The 23,310-nt window shown below is 29.0% G+C and overlaps 1 protein-coding gene across 5 annotated transcripts in view; it reads left to right on the top strand.

The window, feature by feature from the left end:
• Positions 1-23,310, top strand: part of LOC112694082 (potassium voltage-gated channel subfamily KQT member 1-like) — a 300,584-nt gene that overhangs the window by 135,906 nt on the left and 141,368 nt on the right. For all 5 annotated transcript variants that reach the window (XM_025569442.1, XM_025569441.1, XM_025569443.1 and 2 more), the window contains one exon: positions 2,883-3,051. In XM_025569442.1, the coding sequence (XP_025425227.1) occupies positions 2,883-3,051 (169 nt within the window). The remainder of the gene's footprint in view (positions 1-2,882; positions 3,052-23,310) is intronic.

Here is a 23,310-nt window from a genome sequence, read left to right as displayed (position 1 = left end):
TTACAGTTCAATTTTTTCGTTGGATTTCCAAGGAAACGTTATTAAACATTAAATGTGTTCCCTTATGTTCTCTGAAGCACGGAAATTGTACTTTAAACCCCGTCGTTTTTAGTAACAATAATTTTTATTTTTTGATTAGTTTTTCAGAACTATATAATCTGCAACAACATTATTTTAACATTTAATTAAATGCAATTTAATGTGTAGTTTGTGATACCGCAAGGAAAGACAAGACAATAAATGATTGGTTCATTACTGAATTGTCTTGAAAGTCATTATCTGATGATAATCATGTCTTGAATAGTATTGAGTTTTTCTTAACTATTTCGTCTTGTCTTGAATTATTTTTAAATTCAAAATTTTTTATTAAAGCATCCAGTCATCTAATACGTAATCCAACAAGTGCAGCGTTCAAATATCGATTGAACTGTGATCTGTACCCACCTTTCCTGTTGTATTTATATAAAAATTATATTATTAACTTATTGAAGAAAGAAAATTCAAGAACGTCGCGATTTTTTTCATTATTTTAAACTCAATATTATCTTGTCTTGAGTTGACAACACAAAAAAAGTTTTAACTATTTTCTTGAACCTTGATAGAAATATCTATTCTTGTACGGATTTTATTGATTATTGTGGCATTACTATCTGTATTCCGTTATACGAATCGACAGTTTTTAGACTCATGCAACTTGTTTTAAATCAGTTACATGAATTATTTGTGACAAATTAATGAATGCCGGTTGTTCTTTACTGGCAATATCATGGAGTTTTCGCGTCATCATCTAATTATTCTAGAGCGTTTATGTAGATGAATACATAATATTGTTTAGCCGCGGAAAGTACTTTAATTTTGTATAATCATTATTCGCATACATTAAATACTTTTTACACGAGGAAACGTGCACTTTATTTGTTTTGCGAACGAAAAACGAGCGTACGTATATTTATGTTAAAGATATGATCTTATCGTAAGGATAATATTAAATTAATGTAAATATTCTCACAGATCGTTTTAAAGTAACATACGTGTTATGTATTTATTAATTTACGACGCATGCCGTTTTATTTCACCTGCATTATTGTTTATAATTATTACACACACACGCACATTCACAGCTCACAAATTTTAATTACTCAACAAAATATAAATCTAATCAATTGAATTTCAAATTAATTAATTTTGTCATACAACTCAACTACACGATATATATATATACACACATGGGAGAACATGCGATTGCGGTAAAATCAATTTACATAGTCAAGTTTGGTAATACATTATAATTTACTATAAGCTGTACACAATACATTGTTTTCTATGAATCTATGCATATTATCTTGAAATAAAATCACGCCTTTATATTATACGTATGGTTAATTCTCGGTCATAATATTAATAGTATTATATATATTTCATGATACATGCACAGGTTTATCCGAATAATAGTATGTTCGGTAGGCCCCAACGCAATAATTATTTGTGTGTACGCGTTTTGTACGAGCCCGAAGAATTTGTAGATCTAACATTTTAACTAATTATTACATGAAATTATAATTTTTTGTCACCTTAAAACGTCGTCTATCACGGTTTTTGTTTGAAATCCAATACCTAGGTTATATTTTGCGGCGGCTGTTGGCGTTTCGAACTGTCTCAGACGTGTGCTTCGGTGCGAAACGTTTGAGTGTGTAACTGGGTTGCGATATTAGCCGTCTGGTTCAAATGCTGGATGCCCCACCCCCGTTCCTTATTATGTACAAGACAATCAAGTGTACGCGTTTCGTATTATTACTGTGGACTTTTGTAGAATTCTGCCGCGTTCAACGTTGGTAGATGCTATTTAAATATCGAATGTTTGGTTTGTTCCTTTTATTTTATTTTATTCTAAATAACAGCTAAATTTACAATAAAAATTTACGAGTTTTTACTTCAATATATATATATATATATATTTAAATTAAAGAGATTGTGTATATGATACTTTTACGTCAAATGTACTGTAATCAGGGGCATGTCTAGATATTATATTTTGGGTAGGGAGTTCAGTATTTTTACTACTATTTATTTCAAATGTATTTATTTCACATGATAATAATTTTTGTAATGAATAATTGTATAGTATTAGACAGATCGACAATGGACTACATAAGTAACTCTGAGAAATGTTTATAATATTAAACTTAAATTGTATAAAAATATTAAATAATACTTTTTATCTGAATTCGTTAAAATGTTGGGGAAGTTTGAACATCTAAAACCCCTCATCTAGGCTTACCCCTGGCTGTAATGTTATGTACAGAAGCTGTAGATTTGTACGTACGATGTATGTAAGCTTCTATTTATATTCTATTTCTATATTACTTTTATGCTAAGAATTCCCACTAAAATATTGTGTTTCGTAAAATATATTAGATATGATGTATGAAATGAAAATATATTTATACAAACATAACTGTAGTGTTTTATAGCATTTATTTTATCCATTAATGCAGTCACCTTTTAGGTCACTTGGTAGCATAAATCATATCTTGCAGTATAAGTCCAAACAAATAACAATTTAAATATGACATGTAAATCAAATGCGAAGTGGAATTTGTTTCACTTAATTTGTTTAACTATTACAAGTGTAACTTGTTTTCCGATTGAGTTCATAGTATCACCATTATTGCATTTTACTGTATTGCGTGCACGCCTTATTAATATAATATTTTGCAGTACCAATATCTGCAGTAGACCGCGCTGTGCTGTACTTAGGTAATCTAAATAAATTGAAATTATTATTACCTGCTGACCTTAGTGTAATTCAGAAAAATATGTAAATATGCTGACGCGTATATCTTAAGTCCGTTGGTGCTAAACGTTGTTTTATTTGTTTGGAGGTGTCGCGGACCCGAGAACTGTGGTGGCCGCCGAGAGGACGGGATCATCATGGGAAAACCGCTACTTGAGCAAAGAACACCGTCGGGCCGGTGCAACATTTCAAGGAAAGGTGTACAATTTTTTAGAAAGACCCTCTGGATGGAAATGCTTTGTCTACCACTTCACCGTGTGAGTATATCATAATATTAATTTTTCATGTAGAAGTATTTGATGCATGCAGATACATGTTAACAATGTGAAACCATTCGCAATTATTTAAGACTTGAAGGACACCCTGTATATTAATTTAATATATAGATGGATTATTGATATGTTACTTGGTCGTTTGATAAGATGAGTTAGCTGAAGAAATAATGAAATCGAATGTATATTTACTTACACGATGTCCAAACAAAAAGTTTAGCAATAGTGAATGATATTTAACGTTGATCTACGACTGTGGTTTCTTCAAATGATCTTGCAGGCATCTGGTTCTCGATGGCTTGCAGCTATGAAATCTTTACAAAACTAATTTTTCAGCGATTTTCATTTAACTGTAAATTGGAAATATTTTTGGAATATACAAGGTCTATATCTGATTCCATAAAGTTGTGTATTATATATTTATATGGTGTATAATGTATGTATCATGATAATATTTATATTATATTTGAGCATGCACATGTGAAAAAAAATATGATGAAAGTAATATTTAAAATATTATATGCACTCAAACTGTCGCACCACGAAGACCACGAGTATGAGAAGGATAAATCTTGTTTTTTCTTTATAATAATGTATACCATACAATTCATTTTACATTTGTTGGTAATTATTGTTTCTAAGGCCACCGGAACATTATAATTTTATTATACTTCACCGAGTTGATATCGTCATACCGAAAACGGCACATTATAGAAACATACGACGATTAATCATCGTTAAATATTGTTTTATTCCTAAATAATAAACAAGCATATTATTTTACGACGTTAGCCTTTAATGCTGCTATTTCACGACACGTTCTTCAGAAGTACTTGTACTATTCTGCGCCATTATCGTTTCAACTTAGGTGATGGTTTTTAAAGGTTCGTTTCTGCTGAATTTGGCTGTTAACATTACACAAGTAATCAGCCCCTTGGGTACATTGTTACGTCTACTTGTATACATATATGTGTACACAATTTAAATGTGTGATATTACTACCGTATTTGTGGTTAAAATCGTTTTATAGTATAGAAACTATAAATATATATATATATATATATATATATATATAGAATGATAAAAAGAAACACAGATAAAGAAATTTTCCATCAATTATATTCCTTCGAAATAGCATCCCACGAGACGGAATTTAAATATTTTGTAAAAAAATATCTATTATACTAACTATTTGATAAACAATACGATTAACAATATTACCGATATAATGTGTTGATTGAGGTTATTATTATAAATTAATAAAAAAATCTATAGCTGAACATGAAATGATTCCGTAAAAGTTAAATATTCATTAGGCGATTACTACAGTTAAATAAGAAAAAAATATACCAATGAAATACATTGAAAAATAGTTTTTGAAATTTTGAGTTTTAATAAAAATTATAGTACACTATTAAAACTTTGTAAAACTTGTTATTGCATTATTTGTTAAATTTATGTGTAACTTATCTTAATCAGATCCCTTATTTTATTTTTTAAATTCATCTTTAAATTGGAAGATTAGTTATTATATACATACTCGTAAATATATTTTATTTGTATAAATTATATTACAATAGTTAAACGTGTACAAATAAAATGTATACTGTCATTAATATGTGTAAATTATATATCTTTTTATATATTTATGTTCAAACAAATTACTGTTAAAATTATATTGGATATTGTTTAATACTTGTATAAATATCGCAGTAAATGTGTAGTTATGACCTATATAATGTAATGTATCGATGAGGTCCAAGCTTCTAAACTGAAATGTTGAGAATTAATATAAAACGTCAGTTTGTTCAAAACAGAATTTTCGTCACTCATTTAAATTACATTTTTGTTTGTGTGTATATAATATAGATATTTATTGAAATGTTATAGCGTTAATATTTATAAAACTTTTGTTAAATCATACTATAGTGATACTTTGTAATTCATTTTATAATTAAAATAACTTACCTTATCTATTCACGTAGTCACAATTGTTTCATCTAACTTCTTCAATCTACATTAAAATTTATTAATATTTGGTTTTGAACTTGCTGTTTTTATACGAGTATTATTATTAAACACATATTATTTAAAAATCAGTTATAAAATAATATATTCTTTGAAACAAAATATCTCTTTATTAGTTTATGAACTAAAAAATGTTACGTTATAAGTCGTCAATAGCGTTTTCAACCGAATGACATATCATATGCGATGTGAAGAAGACCGTTTATAACGGTAAATGGGAATGCGTTCGCTATTGATGAACTATAGTTCATCGTCTCTCACTGAACAATTATCTACTCGACGAGCTTGGATAATGGTATGCGGTCATACTCGTTATACTGCAGCACAAGCTTTTACATACGCAATTATAATACTTTTATTTTACGAAAGTATCAAAAATCACCTCTCCCCCTCTCCACTGCTATGCTTTCAGTCGTCGCGTGTACATTCTGTGGGTATAGGTCAGTCGGTTTTAAAACGTAAGCAACGCGCACGCACACGCCGTGAAACGGAATCGTTAATTTTTCTACATTCCAAAACATATGTTGGACACTAACGGATGTTCGGAGTGCTAATGCCATTGCCCGTCATTTACTATTAATTCTTGCGGTGGTCATTACGGTCGTTTCATTAGAGGAACGCTAGTGGCCCACCGTAAAGTTCTATGCGTCCCCATGTATGTGGTCTGAATTTTTCAGAGTTCCTCTTTGGTCTACAACTGTTACATGACCATTACTCCTGTTAAGAGTTTCCCGGGCGATTGCGGCGGAGAACGGTTGAAATCCGATTGCGTTACGTGACTGGCTAAAGGAATGGCTCGGAAAACTTATCGCGGTGACGGTTGTTCAAAGCGCGGACAAAAATAAAAAAAATAAATAAATAAAATGAAGACCGAATGAAAGAAATTCGTATATTTTTGCGTGATCAATTACCCGGAAAAGCCACGTTTTCTATATCGGGACTGATGGTGTTTTTATATCTAACGAACTCTCGATGAACAGTTATCGTGCACATGCCGACGGCGAAACGATTCGATCGATTTTGAAATATTTATAATAATAACACGTACAATAAATGTATACATTCGTATTCATCGTCCATATCAATCCCGTTGCTGATTCGTTGTCCGCTCTAATGAGCGGACAACGAATCAGCAAGACCAACGTCTTGAGCGTATTATAATGTTTTACGTTCCCATACTGCCTTGATAAATATTTCAATATCCAATTGCTCTGGAAGTTCGTACACATATCGGCGAGTTAGGTGTGCGCTCATTGAACGCCCGATGAATGGGGTTCAAAAGGGTCTCCCAGGGAATCACGTGAATTTAATTCTCTTTTTCCGTAATATTACAGAATAATATATTTGTTCCACTGTGGCTGATTTGTAGCCACCAGTGAATATACGGTCACACATGTACGGTCACACATACACACATACCCAGGCTCTCCAAGGCAACGGAATGGTGAGGAATAAGGATAAGTTCATTGCGTGAAGGCGAGTCAGCTTGTTGGAAAGAGATGAAAAAGGTAAATACAATTTATGCAAGATGTATGCTAAAAAAAAAAAGATTGGAAAACACGAGGCCCCATCGGAACCCTGGAAAATAATTCACTGGGGAAATCTAGAATGTCGGCGTGGCAAGTGCCTACCAACAGAAGGTGGCCATCTTGTTCGCCAGTTCAATAAAAAGAATGAGAATAAATAATAATAATTAAACAAATAAGTGGACTGTATAATTTAAATAAAATAAAAGGTGTTCATATTGTTGTTTAACACGTACAAATAATAAATATAAATAAATTAAATTAAATAATTTTCCTTCGGCAGTACATCACAGTTTTGTTTATAAATATTACGAAAAATTCAAATAATTCAATAATTCAACAATAAAACGATATAATTTGCCTTCGACGGTAAGGCCCGTTGACCTCTACACAAATGAGAACAGATATGGTCGATCAACATTCACATGCGACTGTGTTCGATGGAGGATTTAATCGTACATGATCGCACCAGCACTGTGACTTTAACAATTTTCTACGATGGCACACTGCAGTGTATAAAATGAATAAAAATAAAAGATATCTAAATATAAAAATAAAAGTCACAATACTTGGTATGTGCTACCACCAAAGCAAAGTCACCAATGAAGATGAGTTCACGTGTCTGCAGCGAAACGCAACATAATTCAAAACCACGTTGCTCACAATGACCGCTTGTAGATATGTCTAAAAAAACAATACCGATAAACAATGCCACGCAATAGTTGCTAGAACGATAAATACCACACGGTCAAACGGGAACAGAACACAAGACAACGTGGTTTTCACAAGAAATCGACTGCAAACAATGTCAAGAACGGATCTCGATGTGCACATTAGAACCATACCGAGTCATATTTTTTCCTGAGGCAGAACTAAAGTAATGCACCTCCTAGATTGTAGGGTTGTTACATTTACAGCTTTTAATATGTATGATATGATTCGGAAAAATCTGAAAAACTGTAATTAGGTTTCTAGCAAAACAAGAAATAACATTGTTAGCCAGAAGTATATAATTATTAATTATCATCTTATATTATAGTAAACAAATAACTTTTATATTTGCGAATTATTAAATGTTTGAAAATAATAGTTAATAATAATAAAAATATAATAAAATAATTTAAAACAATTATTATTTATAATTTAATTGTCCTTGCTTTTTTAATAGCAAATATAATGTAGATATTAAGCAGATGCCGAAAATAATTAATACTTTTTCTTAAGTTAATAATTTAATATTTTTGCGCCCCTCCCCCTCCCCCCCAGCTTCAGGCGCCCAAGGCAAGTGCCTCGCTCGCCTCACCCTATTTACGACTTTGGTGCACACCACGAAGACACAAAGATGACGAGAGATGGTGCTGATAGCGTTCATCACCGAAGGCTATGACCTCCGAACACCAAAATGAAGATAAAATGCCTTAATGCCACCACACAAAAATTTAGACACAAGAACTTATCGAGACTTTGCGGCGCTGAGAACTTCACTTTAACTTTTACTAAAACATAACCGATAAATTTTGTAAACGTGAAACAACGAACACGTTTACGCGCGATGATATCAAAGCGATTACGTAGGTACCTGACCGGTCGCATACCAAGGCTTATCGCTGCCGCCGATGATGGCTGGCGGATACGCAACGTACTGCTACGGATTCCACGAAAATGATACAAATTTCATTCACCGGCGGGAAAACATGAAATTTAAATTTTGTTTGCTGCGCAAACACCTGAGCGTAGTAATTTGCTTGCTCTTATAATACTTTATACTATTTAAAAACCGCAACAAGGTTTCACAAAAATATTCGACACAATATTGCAGGGACTCCCGGCAAAAACCCTACAAATGATTGCAACTAGGTTTTATTATTATTATTATTGTTGTTGTTGTTGTTCCATTTTTATAGCGTGCTGCACGCAAATGAGACTGAGATATTGCGTGTTCGTACTGGTGAGTATTATCACGTGCAACCGACAATATACAGGTAAGCCCGGTGGTGGAAAGGGGTTATCAGAAATTGGTGTGACTAACGAAATTTTTCTTGATCCGACGACGACGTTTCCTCTGTTATTTGGGAAAATAATATATATCAATAATAATAATAACAACAACAGCATTTATTATATAACCATTAAAAATATTTATTCATATCCCCTCACCCGTGATTTTACATAATGCTCAAGCGCCGGCAACCGCCAAAAATATATAAATTAGCTCTTACGGAGGAACGGTTAGAGGGTTGGACAACAAATTGGGTCAAGTGTAAAAATTATATACCTTATTACTTTTACACTTTTGCTTGTGTTTGCTGGTTCCGGAGACGGCGCCCAATGCTCAATTATAAGTGCATTTTACCCAGGTTGAAACATCTATTTCAAACGTATTCAACGATATGTAACGCGCACAGAGTGATATTTAAATATATATATATACTTTTTGTTTCCAAATTATATGCGTGCCTGCGATAATAATTATGTAAAACCGCTTTTTGCCTGTTGTTATTGATTACGCCAACAATGAATTATATACGACACGTTCAATGGTTATATCTACCCACGTTGTGGACAAATAACTTCATTTGTGAATTCAATATTCTTTCGATTTTCCATTAAATCAAATCTCTTATACATTTTTTTTATCTTTAAACGTATTATATTATTATGTTAATTCATGTGTAAATATTAAAAACAGCATCAATAATAATAATAATAATATTGAAACTTTATAATGATAAACTGAGTTTTTGATATACAGACTTCATTATTATTTTTTTAACATAATAACAAAAAATTACAATATTTGTGTAAAAAAATAAAACAATTTTTTAATTTAACTTTTTTTATAAAAAATAAACTAGGTATATTAAACATGCCTGATACATTGTTTATTCTAAAAGCAAACCATTTAAGGACTGTATATAAACATATCGTCATGCGTAGCACTTACTATGATCAAACATATTGTAACCTACTTCAATTTTTTTAACATTATCAAATCTCCCATAAAATAATTTTTTTTTGTAATGATTGCAAAGATACTATGATACATTTTTTTTCTAAAATCTTTAAAAATGTTTTATTCATTTTATTTTTTGCATTTACAACTATGAGCTATCAGTACATGTGGTCACAGGCGTGGCTACGGGTCGTGTATCTCATACACCAAAAAAATATGACTTTAATTATATAAACAGTTAATATACTAGTTTAAATTTACGATTGCAAAAAAATGACGTTTCGAATTATAGTATGAATAAAGAATATTTTTATTTATATTTGTGTATCTATTATAAAGGGATAATGATTTTTTCAAAATGTATAAATTGTATTTTCTTTCCTTTTTGGTAACACAGTATCTCGTTTGTATAGTGTTTGTCATGTACATGAACTGCTAAAAAGGTTTTGGGATACCTATACAAATTAAGTTATCAAATTAAACTAGTGATACGTAAATATATTTTATCATATGAATGTTGATAAATTCGACTATATTTACACACTAATGGTATTCTTATAATGTACAATATTGACAAAAAAAAAAAAAAAAAAATTAAAATTACCCTATAGCTGGCACCATTAGAAAAATTATTAATTAAGCAAGTTTCTTTACATAGGTATTCTAATTACTCTTTTGAATTTTTTTAATTCTGTGTTGCTTTTTTTTTATATATGAATAATGTCATTATTATCTACTCCACATTATTCTATTTTTAATTGAAGTCTTACGTATGGAATGGATTTAATTAATTAATTTGAATGTCACCTATGTAAATATTTTACGCCCTCATTGTTTATTATCAAACTTATATAACACGCGAACCGAAATAACATTCATATTAGTTTATTGATACAATAACTATGGTAATATTTTGTTATGAACGATTCCATAATTTTTCGTTTCCGTTGAAAGCTACCAAATTCTAACTAAATAATATAAATTAAATGAATGTGATAATAAAAAATAAAAACCAGTTATTAGTCTTAGTTAAGATTCTATTTTTAATATCTTCACTATAAATATATTCCATTGGTATTCATGTACAATTTTTAATTCCACATTGTAGTATAAATTCATAGTAGTGAATGGAAGGAGGGAGTAACATGTCTTTTGAGAGCGGTTATATTCACAATTCACTCATTTTAAACTCATACCGTTACCCTGGAGCGGTGTTAGACATTACGAGTCCCGAGGAAAAGTTTTCGGGAGTTTTTGACAAAGTACATATTTGTCGAGCAAAAAAAAAAAAAAAAAAAAAATAAAATAAAAAAATTAAGCATAATTAATCCTCCATTCATTAATTTTTATTTTATGTAACTTTTCCGATATAATTTATAATGATTTTATTAGAATAAATAAATACCGTTTAAATAATAACTTTGATTAAATATTTTCATATTTAAATTATGTAGTTATAACTTCTTATTAATAAGTAAAATATGCATTTGTAGGTTTTCAAATTAAGCTTCACTTTTTAAGATTCCTATAAAGTATGATACTCTAAGAATATTCTCAGATTGCCATTACCTTGCACCTACCCTGTATCAACCTATTAAATCTGAATCATTGGCGAAATTGATAAAATACACTTATCGAACACCGTGGTGTAATCAGATCGGGATCAATATGGTATATGACACGTAAAATCGTGTAAAAACGTTGTTTGTGATTTGTCCATTAAAAATTAATTAAAATGCATCTCATTATTTAAGCATATTACGGCAATAGGATGTTAATTTGTGTAAAGTCTGCAATACAACGAGGTTTCAGATTATTTCTGGTTCAACGAAACATTTGCATTGGGAATCCGATCAAAAGCACTTAAACATTGTAGGTACCTATATAATATAGTATATATATATATGAGTTGAAAATACTGAAATGAAACGGGTAATACACTTCCCGGTAGCCGACAAACTCGTTATAGCATTAGTAATATAATAACTATTTATCTTTAGTATCTAATAGGTATCTAATTCAATTCATATTTAATAAAAAATTATAAATATATTTATGTGTATAAATAAGTACCATGGACGTCTAATAAATAGGTTTTACAGGTGTGGGTTGTATCTAAGCCAGGTGGCCAAATATACGTGTACATTTAAATAATAATTTAAAGATATATATTAATAGATTTATAGATAATTATATTAGAACACAAGGCTTGTTAAAAATGTTATAGGTAGAGTATAATAAGTTCTTCGCGAGAAGGTAAAACAAAAATTTTCCATATTTTAGTGTATTTATTTAATTAAATATAAAACAATCGTATAATTAATTTTAAAATAAAAATCGTTGATTTCGCTTTCTCACTTCGAATGTATTCATAAATTATTGAACGAATATAATTTCATGATTATCATAAACTTGATAGTCCTATATTAATAACTCACAAACGTTTTATCTTTACTTCTTTAGTATTACAGAGAAACATGCGTTAAGGATAAAGAAAATTTTATTTTTTTAAGGAGGAAATCAATTCCTTTCTTGCCTCCCTGTCCCGATAAATTCTTTTATTAAGCAATCGCATCTTACATCTTGACGTAAAAATGTAAATAAGCTTATTGTAAAAATAATTATATTTATATAATTATTAATTTAATGAAAATATTATTACTGGGGTTATATATATTCCATTTTAGCTTAGCATCCCGTTACTATTTTTCAGGGTCACGGGCAATTATCGGATTAGTCGAAAATGTTCATTTTGCACACTTAAAAGTTTTTCCCTCCGAAAGCCCGCTTTAGCTGCTTGCTCTTAAATGCGACTCTCGGTAAAATGGTTTTATACCTTTGCGTCATTAATTCGTATATTTCGGTAGGTTAGATTTTATTGTTGTTTTACTTTTCGTTTAAATAAACGCTGGAAACTTTCTGTTCTTGTCGATTCGCGACTGGTCACCACATATTTATGCACAAATAATACTTGTAATATTATTGTAGTGGTAACGGTGGTAGGAAGTATGTGAACAGAACATATGCGCGTTATAGTGTTTTACTGACTGCAGTGATGTATAAAAGGGTATGTGTTATACACTAAATATCACGTAATTAAAAAACCACCTAAAATATGAAATGAAGAAAAAAAAAACTTTTATCAAATGAAAATAAAACCGTTGTAAATTAATCAATAGTAAAATTGTATTCAAGTAATTAGGCAAATGGAATGTAAAACTAAAATTCGGTTGGTATTGTTAGTTTTTTACATAATTTTGAAGCGACTCATCTCTTTTATTTTTTAATAATATTTGTTTATAATTTGTTGGTCTTCTTCCTCATCCCTTTTTAAATGTTTTTTCACAGCCCACGACTTCAAGCAATTACGTATGAAAATTCGGGTTGTACACAAGTTAAATACCACATACGGTTATTCGTTATATACCGAATTCGCTAATTTAATTATTACTCCACTCGTTTTTTAATCGAATGGTAGTTCCGATAACATTGGTGAAATTTCAATGAAGTCTAACCGTGAACACCATCGAAAATTCGTTATTGATATTATTATTAAAAATGCTACAATGATGTACAACGATGATGCTGAGTCCCCAAAGGATAACAATTATTTTGAGTGCAAGTTGTGACTATCATATAATTATATTTTTGTATTTTATAATTAATGTGGATAATTGTAAACACAAATGCATAGTTATATACACGTACACATTTCACTTCATATTATTCGGACTACTGGTAGGGTTAACATATATAAAGGGTTTACATATATATTATGTAAGTTGTGCTTAGTGACCATTATACGTTTGAGTACTCTCTTCTACTCAAATGCTTACGTTAGTAATGAGTGCTTCTTACTATATTGTTGTACTCATATAAATATTCACATCAACAGAACATTTTCTCCTTCAGAATTAACTGTACTTATATTTTACGAAAAGAAAAAAGATAATATAAAGGAACAAAATCCCTAAAAATCTCGACAGTAGAAATCGGAAGCGGATTTACACTTAAAAGGATAAATCCATTTTTTTTTTCATTCGATTTAAAATTTCAAAATTGATATTGAAAAGTGAGTTAATCTTTGTAATATCATCTGAAGCAATTGATTTATATTATTTCACTAGCTGAGCCGACAAACGTTATTTTGTCATATAAATTATTTCTAGAGAATATTTTACTAGAAAAAAATAATTAATTTAATATAGGTGTGTAAGGATGTGGTATATAAGTGAAAGAGGTATGGAGTGCTGTGAACAGTGACAAAATATAAAAATGAAAAACATTTATTTTTTTAATAATTTATTAAAATTGATACTTTAAAATCGTTAATTATGACTGTATTAATAAAAAACAATATCAATCCTTTAATGCAACAGAGTGTACAATATTTTTTACTATCCCATCTTTCGCAACACAAACAATCTGGATGGTTTGAGAGCACGCCACGTATAATTGTCCGTGTGAAAAACATGATTTGCTCAAATCTAAGCCACAGACAGACATCGTTTGGCCTTGAGACTTATTGATAGTTATTGCAAATGTCAATCTAATTGGAAATTGATGACATTTAAATTGTATTGCTACATTTGTGGGTATAATAAGGATTTGCGGTAATAATATATTTTCACTTCGAAATTAACCATTTAAAATGATGGCTTCGATAATATTTTTCATTAATTTTTTAATGACTAATCGCATGCCATTGCACAACAGTGGTGGTTTCAAATTACGAAGCAAAATAACCGAAAATCCACCCTTCAGTTGTAAATCATGTGGTGACATGTCTGGTAAATCCATTGAGTTTAAAAAATCTGTTGGATAATTTACAGCTTCAGTAGCATCGCAAACTGTATCAATATATTTGTATGACATCAAGTGGCCTGGTAACAAATGTTGTATCTTGAGATTCAATTCATTGTCATGTACATTTTTTTTGCTGCTAAAATTGCTCTCTCTGCCAGCCACTCATGATTTGTGTATTGTCTGTGTACATTGGGAAATATCTGATCAATGATAGCATCTTGGGAATCAATGATTGTGCAGAAATTGGTCGATAATTGTATGTATCCTGTTTCGTCTGTAGTAACATTCCCATCAACGATATCTAAAAATTGTTTTGAGAATCTTCCATACGCAGCTTTTTTTGATTGAATCGCAAGTATCGTAATCGTTCGCTCTCTATCTTTATATACATGTTGACCATGAATTGTGACCAAGCTCACGACATCGTAGAATAACGTTGTCCTGATCACATCTAATCATCAACCGATATGCATATTAATCCTTCGAACTAACGTTCTTATTTGTTTTGGCACCTTTTACGGAATCTTATTGTTTAATATTTATGCAATAACCGTCATTTAATACCAAAAATAAAATTAATGGTTTTTAAATAGTTTTTTAATAATATCATTTAATAATTCTTTTTCAACTGTGCAGTTATCGACTGAGTCAAAAATTATTAAATTAAACTATGATTTATTAAACAGTAGCACTTAGAAGTATAAAAATAGATAAAAACTTATTCAAAGATTTACCAAATGTAAATAAAAACTTTCATTAAAATCAGTTAAGTCGTTTAGAAGAATATGGTCACAAATACTGTAACACGAGATTTATATATATATATATATATATATATATAGATTAACTAAGTATTGAGTTATTAAAATGTATTTAATTTATTTTCAAACTAATAAATAAAAAAATATTTAGATTTAGTTTCTTTTGTTGTAACATATTTGTCAAAAATGATTCATATGAAAATTGCTACACAAAGTCCTACAGAATTATGTATGTATATTTTATATATATAAAAAAAAAAAAATCAAAAACAGTTTTTTAAAATAAACACATTTATTGATTTTAGTCGGCATTTTGTTTAATCAATATCTTTTTGTTTGACTTTAATTTAATATTTCTAGTCAATCTTATGTAAAAATATGGAAATTTTTCAATTAAAATAACTTGTAATTATCATATAAACCCAATATTATACACTCTTATACACTCGTATAATGTATGTTATAAAATACAGGAAACATTGCAAAATTTTTGTTTTTATAGCGTAAGAATAATAATATTTTTTATAATTATTGTTCAAGTGAAATAGAGTAGAGTTTTCTTAAAGAAAACAATACAGATGATACGTGAACTTGATGTGATTTTCACTGTTTTAATTTTCTACAAAATTCGGAACGACACGTATGTTTTTATTTTGAACTTCATATTATTACACAGTTTTCTTAGTTTATTGTGACTACAATGATTCTAAAGTTTACAGTATAGCATTCTTGATGAGGCTCATTAAATTGTTTAATGTAAATTAAACAACATTAACTGTTAAATAGTTAGAATTTAATTCGCATGAACGTACAAAATATCTACGAAAGTTTAACAAAATATAATATTACTGTACGCTAACTGCGTTGATAAGAAAAGTAATTACAGCGTTTAAAAAAAAAAAAAAAAACGTAAGCTTTTGCCGATACAAGAGTATATATTTAATAATTTTGTGAAGATAAAAAAAAAAATATATATTTGTTACTTAACTATTTAATGTCTAGTGTATCCATTATTATTGAATTTTGAAAGAAGAGATTGTCGATTATGTAGTTAATATTTTCATTGTCTATGCGTCTTTTTTTTTTATTTTATTGAATTCATAATGGTCGTCATGAACAATTTGGGTCAGGATCCTAAAGTAAAATTAAAATTTGTATTGAACAATGTGTAGAAAACTATATATATATACTCACATAATTACATCCATATTTATAAAAAATTGAAAGATAAAAAAATGGTGGCTGCCAAAGGGTTCTTTATAGTTCCCGAAAGATTCTCAACGGGCTGCTGCTGTTACGACCACACGGCTCTATCTTTATTCCAGCAAACTGTTTCGTCATCGTCCACGTATCTTTTATATATCTATGGCCTAAAGCCTCCGAAAACTTCCCCGTCTTCCCGTTCTACCACTCCATTTTTGTCCCAGGATACCGGCTTCGGTGCTTCTTTTCTTTCTATTAATCCTGTCATCCTATTGAGTCTTGCTACCGTCGTCAGTATTCTTCCAGATTTTTATAATTTCTACGTCGGTGGGACTCATACATAAAATCTTTCTGCCAACGGTTTTCAGTCGTGTGTAGTGATCGTTGTGCAGGACACTACGATCGGTACCACATTAATTATTTAACGACGTAGCACGTTGTATGATGTCTTGAGACGTTGGGTTGAAAGAGATAGGTAGGTAAATAATTAAACACTGGTATATTAAACTTATAAACTTACTGTTTTTATTAATGTATCACAATAAATTAACAAACATTTAAAAACACAAAAAATTAAAATAACAAGTTATTCTGGGCTAAAAATTATACAATCGCGGTGATGTGGCTGTAACAAAGTCCACGACGAGCAATAATTTATTAATACGGGAAATGGCCAGTATAACACTTTCTATTAGAACTACCTATCTACTTCTGAATAATGCTAAATGCTCAACCCGTATTTATAAGGGTTCCAATGACGTAAAAGTGGCCTATTTCTAAAATTACTTTATTTTACTGTTGATTTAATATTATTATGTTTAGAGGTGAAAACTATTTATAGTTTCCACCTTTGCCCTGAATTTCCTGCATGCAGGTGTATTAATTTTTTGATTGATTATTAAATTATTTTATTTTATCCATTTCCTGCACGTAGGCCTATTTATTAATATCTATACTAAATTATATTGATTATTGATTATTAAATATGCTTAGCCTTGGGCTTACTACACGTGTTCTTGATGTGCGCGTAGATGCGGTAAAAATTGAAAATCTGTTTTCATCGAGTAATTTTCTTCTGTCTTACATTATACAGTAGGAATGGTCAAACGTTTTTTTGTAAAAATGAACTGAGAAATTAGTTTTCTTAATTAAAAATTAGACTTAAGTGGTCGGATTTTCAATGACGATAATAATTAATTGATGAGTCCAAATCGTTAGTGACGATACATAGGTACATAAAATAAAAATAAAAACAAAATATAAAAAAATCAACGTTCAAGTCGTATGCGGTTGACAAGATGGTCGGGATTGACCGTTTGACTACACAAATAATTATTCCTATAAAAAGAAAATATTTTTTCCTTTAAAAAATATACACCAAATTCCATGAAACTCATAAAAACGTTCGTACACTATTATCGCAGTCAGCAGTTAACAATAATCGAGTGATCGAAATCCGAAGAGAGTCGGAAACTTGGCTTGTTAACATTTTTGGTGTTCGTTTTTTATAATAAAATATAAATTTTGAAATTCGACTAAATGTAACCAGTATAAAACCTATCTACGCATACCATATTTCGCTTATTATTAAATACAGTATTCGTGATATATTTTCAATAAGTCGTAAGTATTATATAAAGGTTAGCGGTTACAAGATTATTTTTCGTCGTTATCATGTAATTAGTAATTGTAATTTTTTTTAAGAATTTATTTTATTTTGTTTTTTTTACATAGTAAATTTATTCATAGTATATGGGTTAAAAAAAATATAAAATTTTGTTAATAAATGTGGTTTTTATTTTTTAAACTTTAAAATAAATGAATATTTCACTGCAGTTTTGAACGAGTTATAGTGACTTAAAAATTAAATTTTAAATATAATTTTCATGGAACTCGGTGAGATCAGGATGATATGATTTTATGGAATGCCAATATTTACGATTAAAGTTATTTTGAGTGATAGTATTAAAATATTAACGGGAAAGCGTATCGTTTGCCGCATTAACACACTGTAATGTTTTTGATTACTATGGGTACAAGGAATGAAGTACAAAATATACAATGAATACGGCCACTTTAAAATACTTAATAATCAAAGTTGCGTTTTTACGTCTTTTAAATATTTTCTTAACATATGAATATTTATATTAATGTATTAAAAAATTTCATTATGCCTGGTGAATAATTTTTACTGCTGTAGGAATTCATCTCTAAAACCTGTATGGAATTTAGTGTATTCGAAACTCTTGATAATACGAACATTGAATCTATATTAAATTCATTTATTTTTTTTAAATTATTATTATAAATAATATTATGAAAATTTAAACATTTTTAAATGGATTGCAAATACTCACATAAATTTAACTTGATCATGTACTGTTTCGATTTAAACTTTTCGTGAGTGACGTATAAATACCTACAATTATTTTTATAGCAAGTCAGTGAAATACCTTATTATCCATTATAGTGGCTGAGAATAGAACGATTGGAGCTCCATAAATTATTTGGTCTAAGGAAAAATTTATTTTATTAATTTTTGTTCTTAATGTTCATACTTTATGAGAATACTTTAAAATAGAATAACCCTAGAATAATTTTATTTTCTTATATCATTTATTTTTACCGTCGTAAAATTCGTTTAAGTTATTATTTAGTAAATTTAATGAGAATCAAATTAAACGAAAAAAGTGTAAAAATATGGCCGTATTTTTTTTTTTTTAATTTAGGCTATTAATACTTCGAATGTACGATGGTATGATATGATATTATACACATACTATGTATTGAAGTGATTTGTAATAAGTACATTTTGTTGTGGTGTTTTTAATTAAGTAAATAATAAAATATCAAATATAAAATTATAAGGAACTTGTCATTGGGTTTGATAAATTGAGTTTCTTATATTAATTTTAGGTAAATTGAGTCCCTTTTATAAAAATGAAATCAGTAAATTGAGTCCCACGTAAAAAAATTAAGTCGGTAAATTGAGTCCCTTGTATAAAAATTAAAGCGGCAATTTGAAATGCAGTGAAATGCTGTTTTTTTTATTCAACACACTTTTAATTATATTAACGCAATTTTATACGACGTACATTAAACTTACATTTATCACTTATCACTTATCACATCCATCGTTTTTGTAGATAGTTAGGTACTTATATAAAAAATGCGTAAGAATATGGAGCGAAATATAATAATATTTAACGACGTAACGATAAGATATACTTACCTATGGTAATCGGTGAATTTATATCAACGATTATATTTATAATTTAAATACTTTAAATATTTTAGACGGGACTCAATTTGCCGCTTTAACTGTTATACGAGGGACTCAGTTTACCTCTTTAAATTTTATATATGGTACTCAATTTACCAATTTCAATATTATTATTGGGATTCAGTTTACCTATTTCGAAAAAAGATAAATTCGTTTTAGACTCAATTTTCCTACGCCGCTTATCGTCAGGTAGAATAATATAAGATGGGTTTATAACTCATAACATTTCTAAGTCTAATATTGATTCCTTTATAGGCTATAGTATTGAAAACGTGTAAGGCTAGTATATAAAAATGTATGGTGAATTATTTCTGTTAAAATCAAGTACGCTATTCCATATTCTTGTGCAAACGGTACGATAAAAATATTGATACTTGGTTAGCAACGATTTTACGAAATTCGCAAAAAAGTAAACCTACTTTTCAATCATTATGGCTGTACAGGACACCAATGCATTTTTTGCGAATAAAAATGAATTTTTTTCTCTATCGACGTTAATCACGATTTTCAAGTATTGTAAAATGTACACTATGCTTAAATAATGTACTCTTAAAAATGCATTTTGACTTGTTTCGATATTCGAATGTGATGTTTATATAAAATAGTTTCAAAAAACGTGAAATTTAATTATTCTTTAAATATGTACATGAGTATGATATAATTTGTATGCACGAACCATATACACCCATGTATAAGCAATGCATATTATGCATGTTTATATCAAGAAAACTAAATTCGATTTCTAAACTCTTAATACGATTAACGATTTTTATCGTTTTTTAAGTATGCAACCAAAAAAGAACACAAAAAACTATAATAATAATATGCTGATGGCAGAGATAACAAATATAGGTGGTGGCATTATATGGAAAAGAAAATTGGAAAAGTAGACGATGCATAATATGACTAGTAAATTTCGTTTTTCACTTGTACATTTACCACGGTCGACGTCTGTTCTTCTTCACGTCATCTCCATGTCACCAATGTCACACAATAACTTTTTTTTGACTGCCAAACTTGTTGGACATTGTGTCCTTATGAACCTAATGTTTTTGCACATAGTACCATGTACTAAGTACAGGCAGTGTTTCGTAGTATTCAACACCACATTTGTGTATATTCTGTACCTCAATGTCATTGCGAGTGGAATCCTATTTGGCGTTTTGTGATCTAGTAGCTTTTAAGGATACACTCTTGTATTCATATATGATACATAAATACACACACACACACGTAATTATTGAATTAAAACTTATTTTAAATTCTTATAATGCTAAAATATACATTAAAGGTTTATCATTATTTTGTTTCTCCAAAACATTTATTTTGATATGTCACGTTGAAGCAGATATTCACGGTCATTAAATATGAGGGAATTCGTTTGAAACAATAATTCGAAGTAAATAAAATCATTAAAATGAATATTCATCATTTTATTTAAACTGTATTAACAAATATATTTCACAAATAAAATGAACTTTTTGAGATGAGATTTTTTAGTTACAACATGTACGTATAAAATCCTTTGTTTTTAGTAAGTAGTTTCTTGATTGTTGTTTTAATGAAAATTTGATCATTTCAAGAGGTTAAAAACTTCGTATAAGCTATTGTTTTGTAGTTTCAAAGGAATGTTTAGGTAATATATAAATATTAAAATCTGCGAGTCTTTTAATATAGAAAATTATATAATATAGAAGACAAACAATTTTATGGAGTACAAAAAAAGTATGATAATTAATGTAAAAATGAATTGGAATATTTACATAAAGATTTAATTTCTCAAAATGTCTACTTTTACTAAACTTAAAACTAGTTATTATTCCCGCTGGGCGTTTGCTTATACGATACCATAACGTACGACTATCGCCCTTATTTATTTTACTTCTTTTTTGTTCCGGTTTGGATATATTTCGTAAATCATCGTATGTGTTTGAAATATTGACTCAACAATGAATCTTACAACACAGACGTTAGACATTGGCTGGACCATGGTTTTAGGAATGTAAAAATACTTGAAATTCGATCGTTGTATAATAAACGTTAGTATAGACACTCTAATATCAAGTCTCTTACTAGCGCACCATAGCGTTTATTTTTGCCGTATTTGAATGTGCTGCACGGTGTGTGTTATAAGGGTTTCAAAGAGAAATTCATAGATATTCATAATATTTCATGTCGAGGAGAATATTTCGCGTACAGAGTGTATGTGAAATGTGCGTGTATAAAACACAAGTGTATATAATATGACATCCCGGAATTCCATATCCGTTCCGCACGTAACTACTGCATAATATTATTTATTTTATTTGCGTGCATTCTTATCTTATGGTGAATCGGTTGCCCGAAACGTGCCTTTAGTGTATTTTTTAATAGTTTTAAGATCCTCAAAATACATCTACTATATATGAACAGGGTGTGCATTACGTACGTTAGTTTTATTACACTAATTATAGGTAATAACTGTGGATGCGTATACGTTTTAAATTTATTTTGATAACATTGAATAATAATTCAATTAATACACATTAGATAATTTGCATTACTACAATATCATAGTGTAAAAAAAAACGTATAAAAAAATTTATTTGTATAAAAGTTTACCTATCTACCATCTGCACATATGCAGATGCACTAAAAAAATGATTTCATATACAGTTATGTTTAAAATTGATATTAAGAAATGTAATAACAATAATATTATTGAACACAAATTATGATACGAAATTATAAATTTAAGGGTACCCTTAGCTTATAATAATAATAATTTGTTCAACATACGTTTAGATGGAAGAGCGATTAGAAACTATTAAATTCTGTCTCGATAACTGCAGCTCTAAAAATATGCACCCCATGAATATTGCATTATTGATTTAAGTAAACAATTGAATTTTATTGAATACTTGCAGTTTATTGTCATTCTATCACGTTATTTATATTATATTAGGTGAATATAGAACTTTGACAAGTTTGATTGGATTATGTTAAAGAAATAGAAAACAAAAATAAAATTGCTGGAGCTATAAAAACTAAAAAAATAAAATAAGAAAAGAAAGTAAAAGTGAAATACTCACAAAGTAACGAGTTTAGCCATCGGTACAAAAGAGGAAAAAGTGTATTCAAATATTTATAAATCCTGAAAAAATTGTATGTTCATACGCATGTGTAAGTTTAAGTTCTTGAACTTTTCTCCATAATTCAAGTGTGAAATTCTTTTTTACTTCGCTGAATTTGCATTCTTTATTTCTTAGAAGTTTATCTAATTTTAGCCTTTAATATTTTCTTCTTTAGAATTTACGGTCGAAAAAATAATATTTTTGTGTAAATAGTTGAATCCACGAGTTAAATATATATTGTTTACAAATAAGAAGTCTTGTATTATTTTATTTTTCTAACGGAAATTTAGAATGCTATTAGTTATTATTATTATTATTATTATTTTTTTTTTTGATGATAAATTAATTTATATTTTATATTTTTCTACAAGAAAACTATATTTTGTACATAATATACAACACGTTACACCAATGTTTCTAAATTATGGTTAAATATACATCAATAATTATGTAACAAAAATGTTTTTTTAAGTGCTTTAATTTACGACAGTATTTATTGTAGAATAGCCTATTAGATAATTATGTACAATTTTTGGGTTTCAAAAACGTTGGTCCTAAAAAATATCAAACA

The sequence above is a fragment of the Sipha flava genome, unplaced genomic scaffold (assembly GCF_003268045.1).
Source record: "Sipha flava isolate LNK unplaced genomic scaffold, YSA_version1 122_pilon_pilon, whole genome shotgun sequence".
NCBI lineage: Eukaryota > Metazoa > Arthropoda > Insecta > Hemiptera > Aphididae > Sipha > Sipha flava.
This window is presented reverse-complemented; position numbering and strand designations above follow the sequence as displayed.